Source organism: Giraffa tippelskirchi, chromosome 9 (genome assembly GCF_054371585.1).
Source record: "Giraffa tippelskirchi isolate mGirTip1 chromosome 9, T2T-mGirTip1v1.2.pri, whole genome shotgun sequence".
NCBI lineage: Eukaryota > Metazoa > Chordata > Mammalia > Artiodactyla > Giraffidae > Giraffa > Giraffa tippelskirchi.
The window spans coordinates 10,986,271-11,001,001 of NC_137283.1; the positions used below are offsets into that span (position 1 = coordinate 10,986,271).

Consider the following 14,731-nt stretch of genomic DNA (forward strand, 5'->3'; position numbering starts at 1 on the left):
ATCTTCCTGAATGAGTATGAACATCTTTTCACAAGTTTATTGTACACATGTATTTCTTCTTCCCTATTCATCTATACTATTATGTTTTAAAATTTCAAGGAAATTAGCACTCTCCCCTAAATTTATGATATATCTTTCGGCCTTGTCCACAATCATTGTGGCCACAAAGAAGTTTAATTTTGTATAGGGAAATGTGTTCATCTTATCTTTTATGGCTTCTGAACTTTACATCATGCTTAGAAAGAGCTCCCCACTCTATGACTATGACCGACATCTTCTCCTAGTATTTTAACAATTTCATCATCACACTTAAATCTTTGATCCATCTGGATTATGTTGATGTAAGGTGTGAAGTCGAAATTCACCCTTGTTTGCTTTTCCAGGTAACCCAAATCCAGCGTTATTTGCTTTTCCGAGTGGCAAGTCAGTTGTCCCAGCATCATGTACTGAGTAACCCATCTTTTGTACACCTATTGGAAGTGACATCTCTATCTGGACTTGGTTTTAAACGTGCCACTTAGTAACATTTGTCTCCCAGTTGGGAGCTGGGGTTTCAGGCCCTCTATACATCCAATCAGAAGCCTCATGGTGTGTCCAGTAAAAGTCAGGTATCGAAGTGTAAGGAAAAAGGCAGAGGAACAGTTTGGGAGACAGTAAAGTTTGGTGGTGAGGCTGAACGTGCACTCAATGGTTTGGCCCCAGTGTAGACCTGACCCCTGTAGTTCCCACACTCTCGCTGGAATCGCAGACCAACCTGGTGCTCCTGGCACCAGTGAGACAGTGCAGCTGAGCCATAAAAATGTTGAAAGAGGAGAGGAGAAAGTTGTTTTCTAACAGTTAATTTTCTGTGCTGTTGGCTTAATAAGCCCTTAATCAACAGCAAACCTTATGAAAAGCATGTAAGCAGAGCAGCTCCTCTCATTAGAGGTGGTGTCAAGTCTCCTTTGCCCACAGCCCTGAGACTCTGCCCTTAGCTCGGAGGCACGGGGATGGTGGGGGACAGTGTGCAGACTCAGAGCTTGAAAACTCAAGCGCACAGACCACCATCCAGTGTCCCAAGGAGAGGCACTGCGTTTGTAAGATTTGTGAGAGTATGCCATGGGGTGAGTACCTTAGATCAACTATTCCTGGCTGCCAGTTCATTACCAAAGACAGGACTTTCACTTCCACTCCCAGGGAGATCACTGGTGTGAATGCCCTCCCCAGACCTAGCCCCTTCCTCACTCCCCATGATTTCTTGCCCCTATTCCCACCCCCTGGCCATGCCCACCCATGCTTTGGAACAAGTCATCGTGTTCAGAAAAAGCTCTTTTTGATATACTTGGTGTTTCTCCTATTCTTCAGCTTTATGATGGCCTGAGCGAAAATTTGCCTCAGGGCATTTTTTAGTTAATGATTCAAGCATCACCTGAGCAGATCACTGAAGTCACAAAACACTACTGCAATAATCTAGTGTCCTTGCATGTTCCAAGGACACAGCAGCTGTCCAGAAGAATCCTTACCCATGGTCTGAAGAATTTGCATTAATCTAAAGCCGAGCCTTCTGGGAAGCTGCGTGCATTTAGGAACCAGGCTAAGGATTAATGAAACTCCACCCTCCCCACCCCCACCCACCCCGCACAGTGCATGGCCCCAGCCTGGCCTTGTTCTCTGCAGCACAAATGATAAATCAATAGCTTGCCTATTATGCCTCTCACCCCACTCACTCTTTTCTCTCTTAAAATAATATGGGGAGGCTTCTTCCTTACTGGTAACTCAGAAAATGCTTGTAAAGTGTGGGTTAAATCTGCAAAGAAAGTAATTTTTATTCTTGAGCCTGGAAAATAGCTGAGCCACTTTTGGCAGATCTTTGATGTTTTCAGATATGCTCAGGATAGACGTTCTAGATCCTTATTTTCCAGGCTGGCAATTACATAAAGTTAAAATGTTGTTTTAGTCTATACATGCATAGAAAAAGGTCTAGGCAGATACACACCAAACTAAAAAGGGGCCACCTGGGGAAAGGAATGGGGGTATGGAAGAGGGAATACTTGTGTTTTATATGTCTGTATTCTTTACAATCAGAATGTGTTTTTATTACATAATTGTGTATTAGAAAATTTTTAAAATTTTTTTATTTTAGTCACAAGTATGTTTTCTGCTATGGTCCATACAACAGAAATAACCCCAGTTCTCTATGTTATGTTCAGTTATTGGGCTCATTACACTATGCCTTTTTAAATCTCTTTTTGATACAGAACCTCTTGCAAGTTTTGCAGGGGTTTTCTGTTTGTTTCTTTGTTTTGGGTCATGCCACACAACATACAGGGTCTTAGTTCCCCGACCGGGGATTGAACCCAGGCCCCAGCAGTGAAAGCACTGAGTCTTAACCACTGGACTTCCAGGAAATTCCCATGGTTGATTTTCATTTTTTAAAAAATAAAACTTGCTTGCTGATTTGAAATGAAGGGCAGAGTCCTTTCCAGGACCCTAGATCCCACACCCAGGGTCTAAGACACTTCTTTCCCAGAGCCACACCGTCAAGGATTCTGCCTGTGGACATTCGTTAGAGCCAAGGAAGTTGGGAGGCCATAAGGGCCTTTTCTCCTGGGTGATGTTGAAGAGAATGAAACACACACACTCACTAGAGAGAGCCCCTGGCGTTAGAAACGCTCCTGTCTCCACACAGGGCTCATCCTGCTCAACCCCAACAAGCCCTCCAGCCAAGATAATCATTGCACTTGCAAATTTACCTAACCTGTTGACCGCCTGTGTTGCATTCACTATTGAACCAGTCCAAAATTAAAACAAATTCCTTGACTAATGTTCAACTTAAACCAAAAAGAGAGAAAGAAAGAGCCATTTAGAAGGAAATATTTCTAGATTTCTTTTTTTTCTTCTTGTTTTATTTGATAAGCTAATTTGTCCTTTCTTCAATGGCTAGGGACAGATAAATATTTTCTTGTTGTTTTGTTTTGCATTAACTCTGAAACAGAGCTTGACCTTCCTCCAGGACAGAAAATTAGCTAGTTAATATTGGGTACTGAATATGCCACAGAGTAAACTGAAATGCTTAAAATCGTTTCTAAAATGAAGCAAGGCCCAAGAAATAAATACTCTTAAGTCAAAAATTGAGAGTGGCTGAAGATATCCAGCATTTTCTTAACTCTTTATGACCTCTTTATCTTAAGATTGTCAGCTACTACACAGACATGTAAATGGATTTTCTGGTTAACACACAGCATGTGAATTCAAGTGTGACTTCCAGGGATGGAGACTCGAAAGGGCTAAGAGTGCCACCTTCACCCAGTATTGCCCCACTGTGGGGCATGCACAACACAGGGCACTGTGTGTGGACCAGTCTTATTTCTATTTCCTATTATTGGAGGTCACTTTGGATTGCTGGGCTTCCCTGGTGGCTCAGCTGGTAAAGAATCTGCCTGCAATGCGGGAGACCTGGGTTCAAGCCCTGGGTTGGAAAGAGCCCCTGGAGAAGGGAACGGCTTCCCACTCTAGTATTCTGGCGTGGAGAATTCCATGGATTGTGTATAGTCCATGGGTGAGGTCGCAAAGAGTTGGACACAACTGAGCGACTTTCAGTTTGGATTGCATTTTGCTGGTGGTTCTATAGTTCCTCTTAAAGGTGTTTCAGAATTTCAGTCACTTAAAAAAATACTATGGTCCAGTATAGCTCTAAAATATACTTAACATAGCATAGTGAGTTTAAAATGAAATATTACCCCAGAACATGGGATGCATGGTTAGAATAGCTGTTACATTTGAACATTCATTTTCATGTTGTCCATTTTAATAATAGCAATAGCTACCACACATGTGCTAGGCAGAATGCTGGATGTTTTACTTCAATTATAGCTGATAACAACCTTTTATGGTAAGTATTATTCTCCCAACTCAGAGCCAAGAAACAGAGCTGATGAAACAGAGCTGATATTCCAGCCAAAGTTTGTCTGGTTCTAAAGCCCAGGCCCTCATCATAGCTGTTCAGACAGTGGCATGGTATTTGCTTGGTAAAACTTCAGTTGTAAGCTACTTCTTCCTATTGTTTTTAATAAAATTCCATGATGCACCTAACCAGGCATTTAAATGTTTGGTTTCATTTCTAACCTCATTGACATAGTGTAACACAATAATAAGGGAATTGGTTGATCTTTTATATAAAGGTAATGATACTGATTTTTTTTTTCCCCCGCTTTAGCCACCAGCCAAATACCTCCTTCCAGAGGTAACGGTGCTTGACTATGGAAAGAAATGTGTGGTCATCGATTTAGATGAAACATTGGTGCACAGTTCATTTAAGGTAAATCAACATAAAAAACGATCAGTGATCTTTGTGATTTGGTCACAATTGTATTGGAAAATGGAAAACTAAAAAGATGAAAGCTTGTGGTTTGTTGGCATATGACTTCACTGCTCATAAAATCCCAGTAACAGTTGGTTATTAACTCAGGTGAACATTAACTCGAGTAGTTGAATATTAACATAATTAGTTTGGGAGAAAAAAAAACCCACTGGGCTGCCAGTATCCCTGAGACCTCATCCTTATGCAATTTAAGTTTTCCAACAGTTAAGCAGAAATACTTTCCAGGTGGCACAAGGCAGTCAATGCCCCAGGACACTGCTGTGTGTCTGTCTAAGTAACTGAGCACTGTACGAGCTGCAGGTTATATGGGGAAGGACAAGGGGAGACACAGTTGAAAACTAGCAAGCAACTGACTATCCTGGAAATTTTCCCAGACTGTTTTGGAAGATGCCCAACTCTGAAGAAGACTTTCAGAGTTAGGGCATCTGAACAGATTCAGTCATTTATCTTAACGGTGTTCATGACAAGAGCTTGCTGGAGTTTTTCCTAAGCTTCATGGCTAAGTGTATCCACCTGCATGCCCTCCTTCCTGAAGGCCAGGGGCTGCAGTACGCTCAGCGTGAGCATCACAGTCTTACTTCCATCACCTTCCTCACGCCTCCCTCTTCATCTCCCCACCAGAATAGCAGCCAAAATTACAAATTACCCAAGGGCCTCCATGTATGTATGTATGTACTCACTCATGTCTCTTTGCAGCCTCATGAACTGTAGCCCACCAGACTCTTCTGTCCGTGGAATTCTCCAAGCAAGAATACTGGAGCAGGTTGCCATGTCCTCCTCCAGGGGATCTTCCTGACCCAGGGATCGAACCAGTGTCTCTTAGGCCTCCTGCATTGCAGGCAAATTCTTTACCACTGTGCCACCTGGGAAGCCTGGGCCTCCAAAAGGGGACAGCAATGGCTGTACTCCTAATAAATGAGTTAATTAATCATTTTTCCAATTTTTGAAGTTGTTTGAAATAAGCAAATGATGGAAAAGTTTGGAAATAGGGGATTGGTGTGTGGAGAAGCAGAAAGTGTATGGGGTCCTGGTCCTGTTTTCTTTGGGGTGTTTTCGATAATGGAACTGCCCTACTGTTGCTGGCCAGTTAGACCATCTTCCTCTGTTTACCACCAGCCCATGAACCTGCTTGCTTTGCTGAGATACATGAAAGCACCACCTGAGATGAAGTGTGTGTCTGACACCAGCCAGTCACTCCTTGATGGCTGCATGGGAAGTGGGAGAGAGCTATCAAATTTTCCTGAAGACCTTTCTGCCAGAAACATCCCTCTTTGGGCCTGCTTCTCACTAAACAGAATCCTCCTTGACAGGTCAGGGCCAGGCAGTTGTCATGGAGTCCTTGGGAGTGTGGAGGAGGGGCCACACACCCTCCTGGCAGTGAGAAATGGCCTGGCACAGCCCCACATGGGCCTCCCCAGGATTGATCCCAGGAGTTCAGTGACCTTATATCCCAACTCAACTGTGAACTGCATTGGAAGCCTTTCCTCCCCTGTGGGCAGGATGCTCAGGACTTGCTCAAGTCCCCGAGGAGCAAAGCCCTTCAGGGCAAGGTCAGTTGTCATCACAGCCTAGCCAGCTTCCTTGCAAGCAGCTCTGGGAGCGTGGTCATCACCAGCCAGACTGCCCAAGGTTACTGAGGGCTCATGGCTCCAGAGAGGGAGCCTTGGGAGCCCCTGGTGTCTCCAAGGCCTGCTCAGAGGGCATTGATACACAGGTGATATAAATAACATGTCTTCATTTCTTGCCTCCCTGACCTGCCTGCATTTTCAAGCAGAATGCTGTCTGGTTTTTAAGGTTCTGGGCATCTCAAAGCCTTTTGAGAATCTGAAAGCTAAGAACTTCTCTCCTTGAAACTATACAGCACACAGACCCAGAGACACATGTTTACAGCCCTGGCTTTGGCCCCCTTGTTATATACACTTTGTGGAATAGAATGTCACAATCTAATGCCTTATGAGAATTTCTTCCTTCAGTCTTTTGTTTTCTCACCTCATTCTGTATTTTAGTTGTGAAGTGATAAAATACCAAACTCATCCTTGACCTTCCAACCAAAGCAGTGAAGGAACTATAAGCTTAAGGCTCAAGTGCTCTAGTGAATGCTTAGTAATGGTTCTGTGACCTCATATTTTCCATGGTTTTTCAGTGTATATCTTAAAGAACAATGTGTGTGTACAATAATGGACTTAAAGGCAGACTTTAGTTCAGATTCTTACCAGAGACTCTGTACCCCACGCCCCTGCCCAGGTACCATCACACCCAGTCTCCCTCCTTCTGTTCCTCTCTTCCCTATCCCAAGGGTTTATGATCTCATGATTCTCTTGGGCCTGTTCGTTTCCACTTGATTTGTGGAATTCCATTTAGAACTGTATGTGAGTCCGTCGTTGAGAATACAATGACTGCTAAAGAATCATATTTGAGTTTTAAGTGTCACTAAGTGTCGGGTTACTTTAAATATGCAGACGTTTGTGAGTGTGCTAGGTATTGTATCACATAGTGGAGAACAGTCTAAGGTGTGGTGGCTCTCACACCCACCCCACCCACCTCCAGGGCAGGAGACGGTGCCAGGCAAGGCTGGAAATCCCTGACGCACAGGGCTGGATGGAGCTATGGACACTCATCAGACCCATTGCTCTAACTGTGGAAGACAGGAGAAACCAAGGTCCGGAGGGGAAAGAACTTGCCCAAGGTCATGGTCTGTGGACTCGGACCTCACCCCATATATCCAGCGGCCCCACTTTGAGGCCATGTGTTAGGCATGTCTGTACTTGTGCAACTACCAGATGACTCAGTGGTAAAGGATCTGCCTGCAATGCAGGAGATGCAGGTTCTCTCCGAGTCGAGAAGATCCCCTGAAGAAGGAAATGGCAACCCACTCCAGTATTCTTGCCTGGGAAATCCCATGGACAGAGGAGCCTGGAGGGCTACAGTCTATACAACCGCAAAGAGTCTGACACGACGTAGCAACTAAACAACAAGCACTGTCCTCTAGGGCTATCAGGCTTTCGCCTTCTGCCCCTGGTGGCCAGCAGTGGTTCCTGCCACTCTAGGCAAGAGCCGAGAGTTAGAGGAGCCCCATTTCCAAGCCAGGTGCAGCACTCTTTGTGGTTGGGACCAGGTAGGTAATAAAGATGCTGAAAATGTAACAATATTCAGAACAGAAAATAACATGCTTTCCTGCTTACATTTATTTTGAGGAACTGAAGCATGCTCCAACGTCCCCCTGAACTGTTTTGTCCAATAATAAAAACATTAGTCCAGGCAAGCTTTTTTGGTGCTAAAGTTTCCAGTTTTATTTTGTTCTTTCAGACATATTAATTATAGTTTCTTCTTTCTCCAGCCTATTAGTAATGCTGATTTTATTGTTCCTGTTGAAATTGATGGAACTATACATCAGGTAAGAAATCAAAACTAAATCTGAGTTTCAGTTAACAGTTTTTTTAGTAATTACATTTTCTATGAACAGTATTTCTAAATTCCCCTTTCAGTAATCATTTTGTTACTGAATCAGGAGGATGCAGACTTTATTAAAAATTCAGTGATTTTCTGCTTTTTTTTTCCACTCGGATGAATTTTATGCTTCGTTTATAAGGGAAGCTATAATCTATTTGTAAATATTAGATGTGGTTGCAAGTTCAAATAGTTCTTTGATATGATGCAGACTTTTAGAAGTTTCCATATCCCCCACTGGCCTAGCTTGATGGTCTAATTAACTTCCCTATGTAATTGCTTTAGCTACTCTCCTAGCAGGCAACAGGGAAATGTCACAAGTCACTGACTTACGGTAGATTCTCAGCAAGCAAAGATTGTCGAAGATTGCCAGCTACTCCAGACTGACCTTGTCACTCCTGCATCGTGTTCTCCTGTGAATATTTAGTAAAGCCCAACCCAAAAGGGAAAGGAGGAAGGGTGTGCATTTTTGGATCAGCAGGAAGCTTTGAATAAAGATGCCCTAGTCAGTTGGCATGCATCTTCGTTCTGATATTTTTTCCCCTTATTTTCCTTTTTATTGCATGAAGCTCCTCTAGGAATAGTTTCACTTATGAAATATTGGAAACACTGTGGGAAGACATTGTAGGTTTTCCACAGAAATGCTCCAGTCATCTTCCTTGTCAACCCCAAGATCTAAAGGGAGAGCCTCTGGCCTGGTGTGTTTATATCCCAGGAGGAAAATTCACCCTTGATGCTTGAGCCATAACAGGGTGTCTTTCCTTGAAGATGTCAGTAGTCTCTTTGGCCCTTGAATGCAGGGTGTCAGAGCTGGTGGGGCCTTGGGAGTCAACGGGTCCAACTACCTCACTGTCCACATGGAGGAAGTGAGGCTCAGCCAGGGAGAGGGTTGGTTCAAGGTCATACAACAGGACCAGTTGAAATGAGAGCTCCAATCTCCTGTTCCTGACACAAGGCTCTTTGCTGGGTACTCGAGTCCCCCCTCCTTCCCTGCCAGGAGGTCCTGCCAGCAGCCCATCCCTGGTGTTTCCACACTTCATGCTTTGGAAAGCCATCAGGGAGCCAGAATGGCAGGCACTTGGGCATTTAACATTTGCCGAAGCATCCACAGAATTAACTCCGCATCTGAGAGGCAGTTAAGGCTTCTGCATTTATTATCTTGGCTAATGTGACAAGATAATGGGATGAAAAAGAGGCTGCCCACTGGCATGACAGAAATTAGGAGAGAAATGAATCCCTTCATTCCTCATGACTGTGAGCATGGCCCTCAGGACCTGACCTGCTCTGGCCAGCCCATTCTCAAAGAAGCTGGCCAGCTCCCCCAGCCCTCCAGACTGTGCTATGATTCACCTGGCGGTAGACACTCCAGAGCTGGGATCAGAAACTCTTTCTCCTGAGGGAATGAAGCCACAGGCGCCCAGAGGAGGACCAAGGCCCTGGCGAAGGCCGTGGCCTCGTTCAAGTAATCCAGGATAGGCTGTGCAGGTCCCAAGGGGCCTATTCTCGGTTACTTGCACGCGGACGCGGGCCTGGACGCCAGCCTCTGGGCCCAGGACCCTCCTGTCTGTCAGAGGCACCAACGCCATAGTTCCCAGACCAGTCTCCTGGCCCTTCGCACGTAGCAACGCTTGCTTTCCAAGCAGCATCCCGAAGGAGACTGAGGACCACGGGCCGCACCCATTCCTAGCACCTAGCAGCTTCATGAGCAGACTGTAGGCCTGGAGCTACTGCAGCTACACCCCACTCCCAGGCCTCCACTCCTCAGAGCCCTGTGGGCACCCATCCTGGCCATCCTGCTTCTCTGGCCCCTCCGTCCACACACCCTTTCACTCAGCCACAGGTTTCCCACCAAGGCCTTCGCCTGTGTAAACTCCTCTGTCAGCAGCTCTTCCTCTGTATGGAGCAGAGCCCCATTGCCCTCTGCTCCTCCTCCTGTAGGGTATCCAGCCTGCTCCATCTGCCATTCACAACCCACGCACACTCACCTCAGCCTGCCTCCCACACTACATCTTCAGCCTCTTCTATCCCCACCACTTCTCATCCTTATCAGCCTGATGAACTCCTATTCATCCTTCAAGGTCCAGGCCAAATGTTCCCTTTTGTGATTCCCTCCCCTTGAGAGGCAAGTTAAACATCATCAATTTATCCTTATGCTGAAGCCTTCATTATGCATATTTATTTTGATCTGCTTTTCTGAATGTCTGCTCTAGACTGTGAGCTCTTCAAGGGCAAGGCCTGTGTTTCCCTCACCTTTGTAACCACTTCAGGCTGAGGCCAGAGCTGGTATTGAACGAATATGAGTCGAACTGAATTTTAACAAGTTTGAATTATTTTAGGGAAATGGCTAATTTCAAGTGGAATTTATTCAAGTTTTAATTAGTTCTTCCCTCCTCCCGCCTCCTCTGCCTCCTCTTGCCAGCTCTGCCTTCTTTCCCTGCTCCCATGTTTCCTCAGATCTGTTCAGGCTTCCAGTTATGGGCAGAGCCCAGCCACTCTAGGAAAGGTGGTTCTTTGCTCCCCTTGTGCTTGGCGGCCCCTCCTGATGCCTGGTTTCTGGGGTTAAGAGTAGGCTGGCTTCACATCCCCTGAAGCATCTGTTTCTGGAGCAGACTGAAGCCGAGTTAATGTCGTGTGTCAAGTAGACGGTTTCCCACACCAACAAGGAAGGCCCTTCATGCAGCTTTACTGCTCCTGTGCTTCCACCCCAGGCCTTCTGAGCAGGGGAGGGGTTCCAGTCAAGTAGGCAACCACCGGAGCAATCCCAGACCTGCTGGGCAGTGGGCCATGCCCTGACCTCCACCAAAAGGACCACCCCAGACCACGGCCTCTGTCCAGAAACGGCCTGACCCAGAGCGTGTCCCATGGAACACATGTGAAATGAAAGATCTGGGTCACCCAAATGTGGCCCAACCTTTCCACTCACTGGTTCTGAAAATCCCCAGAACCCTTCACACCATGTCAGCTTCCCTTTCCCCCTTGGGCGGGGAGTCTGCTCCAAACTCAGATCTGGAGCGTACCGTGAGGGCTATCTGGTCCTAAGTGCCATGTTAGATTACACAGCCCCTCGTTCAGTCCTCCTGGGGGCAGGAGGCAGGACCCGGGTTAGGAATCCTTCCTCCCCAGGGCTCTCGGGGCCCCAGGCCTTCCTCGGCAGCCGCTGTGACTGACCTGCATGCTGTCCCTGCCGTTGCAGGTGTATGTGCTGAAGCGGCCGCACGTGGACGAGTTCCTCCAGAGAATGGGACAGCTGTTTGAATGTGTGCTCTTTACTGCCAGCCTGGCCAAGGTGGGTCCCGCCCCCAGCCCTCAGAGCCCAGCCCTCCACCCCTGCCCTGTCTGTCTGTCAGGCGGCCCTTTGTTAAGGTGGGGGAAGCAGTTTCCATGGTGACAGGTTCCCACCCCAGATGGGGTAGATGCAGGCCATGTGCACAGCACCAGCCTGAGAGGCTTTTGGGTTACCATAGTGACAGGAGCACTGGGAACAAACGCTCCATAAAGTTGCTGCGTGCCGCCGCTGAAGCTGCTTGTCCACGGACCAGGAAACCACAGGCATGTCCCATGTGACCGAGACAGGCATCTGCATCTCATCTGGTGACTGGCTGAGGCCTCTGTGCACTTGGGTTAGCAGCTCACCCGGGTCTCAGGGAAGGATAAGCATCAAAGGTTCATCCACCTGCGGGGGCCGAATGAGAGTCCCGACTGCCCTAAAGAGCCCCAGGACCTCAGGCCAGTCACTTCACTTCTCTCGCCTCAGTTTCTTCTGTGAGATAGGGATGATCCCATCTACTTCATGGGGTAGATCAGATGAGATAAAGCCCAGGAAGAGCTTAGCACAGGGCCCGCCCCCTGTTCAGCAAGTGCCTGTGGAGCCCCTGCCGGGTCTCCCATGTGCTGTCCTGCTCCTGGTGTTCATTCCTTATTGTAATTATTCATGATGATAAAATAAGCCACACATGTTTTGGTCCCGTGGTTTGGTTTGAATCTCTGACCCAGCATCTACAATGGCCCTGACCAAAGAAAGTGGTTTCTTTGCCCTTGCCCACTGTTTGAGGGACCTGGCAGGTTCACAGCACTGCCTCCCACCACGTGGGTGAGTCTGTCCTTTCACAGGTGAACTGAGGGGCCTGCACTGCGTGGAAGGCAGGCCCTGCTCCTCGAAAGAGATCCTTGCCATGTCTGTGTCTCCAACCCTGACCCTGACAGGGCCAATGCCATCCATTTGTTTGTGGCACCAACAGTGTCTCCACGGGCACCTCAGGGACCCTCAGTGGCCCCAGGATGAGCTCTGCAGGGTCCAGGTTAGACGTCTGCCTGTCTGCAGACCTGCTCCAAGGACACACAGGCAGCTTCCTCCCCCATGTTCCATCTCTATGCGGGTTCCCTTGTCTGCATGTTGGGGACTCTGACCCTGAGTTCCCAGATGTGCTGTGCTGCTTTGCTGGGCTGGGCATTTCTGGTTTGGGCCATCTCTCTGCCATTCTGCCAGGCTCATCACCAGGCCATAAAGCTTGAGCCAGTGGGGAGGGAATCAAGAGCCCCGGGCTGTCTTCTTTATGCTGAAAATAGAATGCGGCCTCAGGAAGAGCACATCTTCCCCAGTGGGTACCCTTTCAGATGAACGGTACCATGACTGTGCTGTGGTGCCGATAGCTCTTCTGACAGTGCTCTCGGCTGCTGAGGCGCCTAAAGCGATAACCAAAGAAATAACAAACAGGAAGGTTGCACTGTGCTGGGGGATTGAGAGCTGTTTTTTTCCTTTGGCAAAACTGAAAGCACTCTTTCTTGGCATCATCCCCAGCACTTGCTTAAACATCCTTGTTTGGTCTCTCTTCCTGGACGGCTCCCACCTGCCCCTCCATCTGTCTCTCCAGCCCTTCTCTCGCTGCTACCCCAGGCTGCCTTCGCCGAATCAGCCCCCACGTGCAGCCTTCCAGGGACTTCAGTGGTGGTCCAGTGGATCGAACTCCACGCTTTCACTGCAGGGGGCACAGGTTCCATCCCTGGTCAGGGAAGTTCTGCACGCCATGCCGTGCATGTGGCCAAAAAACACACAAAATGTGCAGCCTTCCAGCTTCTCGCCTCCGTAGTGCGCAGCTCTGCCAACAGGGAGCCACTCCCCAGGGCTTGGCCCTGAGCTCAGCCCCCAGCCAGCACCACTGGTGCACAGGACCTCCTGGACTGCTTCCCTGGGGCCTGAACAACCTCTGCTGACAGTCAGAGCCCCACCGTGTCTACTTCCCCATCTAGCGTCCTTCCTTCATTCACTCACCCACCAAGTATGTCCTTTATACCTGCTGTGTGTCAGGCACTGTCCTAGGCGTTAGGCATACTGCAGAGAACAAGAGATGGTCCCTGCCCACGTGAAGCTTACATCCCCACAGCTGGGAGCCCCAGACTAGGACACTCCCTTGAAAGATGTATGCCACTGCCATTGTTAATGATTATGAAGAAATTAGCTAGAGTTAGCCACTTAAAAATGATCCACATGGCACTTCACTACCCTCACCTGGAGCCCTGAGCTCACCTCCCTTGGTCAACAGGAAACCCAGCCTCCCCCTGCACTCTGCTCCATGCGGATGTCTCTGGAGAGAGGAGGACTCACCCATGGAGCCAGGATGCTGCTGTAGCCCTGCATCCTGCAGCCGTGACAGCCCTTGCTCTGTACTCGGGGTGCTGTGCATTTGACCACTGGCCTTCCCAACAGCACCAGCCTCGGGTGCTTCCCACTTCCCCAGCAGAGCCTCTGGGCCCCTAAGGACCTCTGACTGTGCCCCTCACTCAGGTCTTGGTGCTGAGGCCTGGCCTCACATGGCCTGGAGCAGCCACTCTTTTGCCTCCAGCCCCAGCCACTCAGTCTGGATGAAGATTTTCCCTCAGGCACAACCTCTTTATTTCTTTTTTATCCCTTTCAGTGTTCTTTGGGGAAAATTCCCCAGGCCATGGGAGACGGCCAAGCAGGATGAACCCCAGCTGTGACTGGGGCTCTAACTCTCTCTCTTAAAACTCCTGGGCTCCAAGTCAGTGGCAGTGCTGACTGTGACATCAGGGGCTGGGCTGGCCGTGCTGCTCAGAGCTCCTCTAGGGGGCAGTGTGGCCCCGTGCACACCAGCTGGATCCCAAGTCCACACTTGCCTTTGCTGATGCAACTAGTATTTACCAAGCCCAACCAAGAGGTGGTGCTAGTGGTAAAGAACCCATCTGCCAAGACATAAAGAGATGTGGATTCAATCCCTGGGTTGGGAAGATCCCCTGGAGAAGAAAATGCCTACCCACTGCAGTATTCTTGCCTGGAGAATCCCATGGACAGGGGAGCCTGGCAGGCTGTAGTCCGTAGGGTCGCAGAGAGTCGGACCTGACTGAAGGGACTTAGCACATGCGCGTACACCAAGAGGTAGGCACCCACAAGGTGCTGGTGATGTCACGGGGAACACGGCAGGCAAGGCGGGGGCCCTGACAGATGCCGGAACTGTACTATGGTCCCAGGTGGTGGTGAGCTCTGTGGAGGCAATGGCAGCCGTGAGGCCAGAGAGTTTCGGCAGAGGAAGGTGCAGGAGGGCTGGGAAGGTGGTGAGGAAAGCCGATCGCCGAAAACTGAGGAGATGGAAGGAGAAGTGTGTGCAGAGAATGGGGGAGAGAGTATTCCAGCAGAAGGGACACTGATGCAAAGGTCCCGACCGTGTGCAAAGCCAGCGTGGCTCACGTGACTTGAGGTGGAGCTGAGAGGCAGCTGCAGCCGTGAGGGATCTGGCAGGGACCTGGGGCTTCGTTCCAAGTGTGGCAGGAAGCCAGTGCAGGGTCTGACGGGTGTTTTCCAGCGGCTATTCTGACAGCTGCAAGGTGAGTGAGCGAGTGAAAAGGAGGCCCCAGGGGAAGAGGGAGGCTCCTCTGCAGGCCAGAGATTACAGAGGCCCGGACAAGGGAGTG

At 48.7% G+C, this 14,731-nt stretch overlaps 1 protein-coding gene across 5 annotated transcripts in view; it reads left to right on the top strand.

The window, feature by feature from the left end:
* The window catches only part of CTDSPL (CTD small phosphatase like), a 126,357-nt gene that overhangs the window by 103,840 nt on the left and 7,786 nt on the right, over positions 1-14,731 (top strand). For all 5 annotated transcript variants that reach the window (XR_014064609.1, XM_081527340.1, XM_081527339.1 and 2 more), the window contains 3 exons: positions 4,196-4,297; positions 7,698-7,754; positions 11,001-11,093. Coding sequence is in view for 4 of the 5 variants with exons in the window: in XM_081527340.1 (XP_081383466.1) it covers positions 4,196-4,297; positions 7,698-7,754; positions 11,001-11,093 (252 nt within the window). In the remaining variant the exon portion in view is untranslated. The remainder of the gene's footprint in view (positions 1-4,195; positions 4,298-7,697; positions 7,755-11,000; positions 11,094-14,731) is intronic.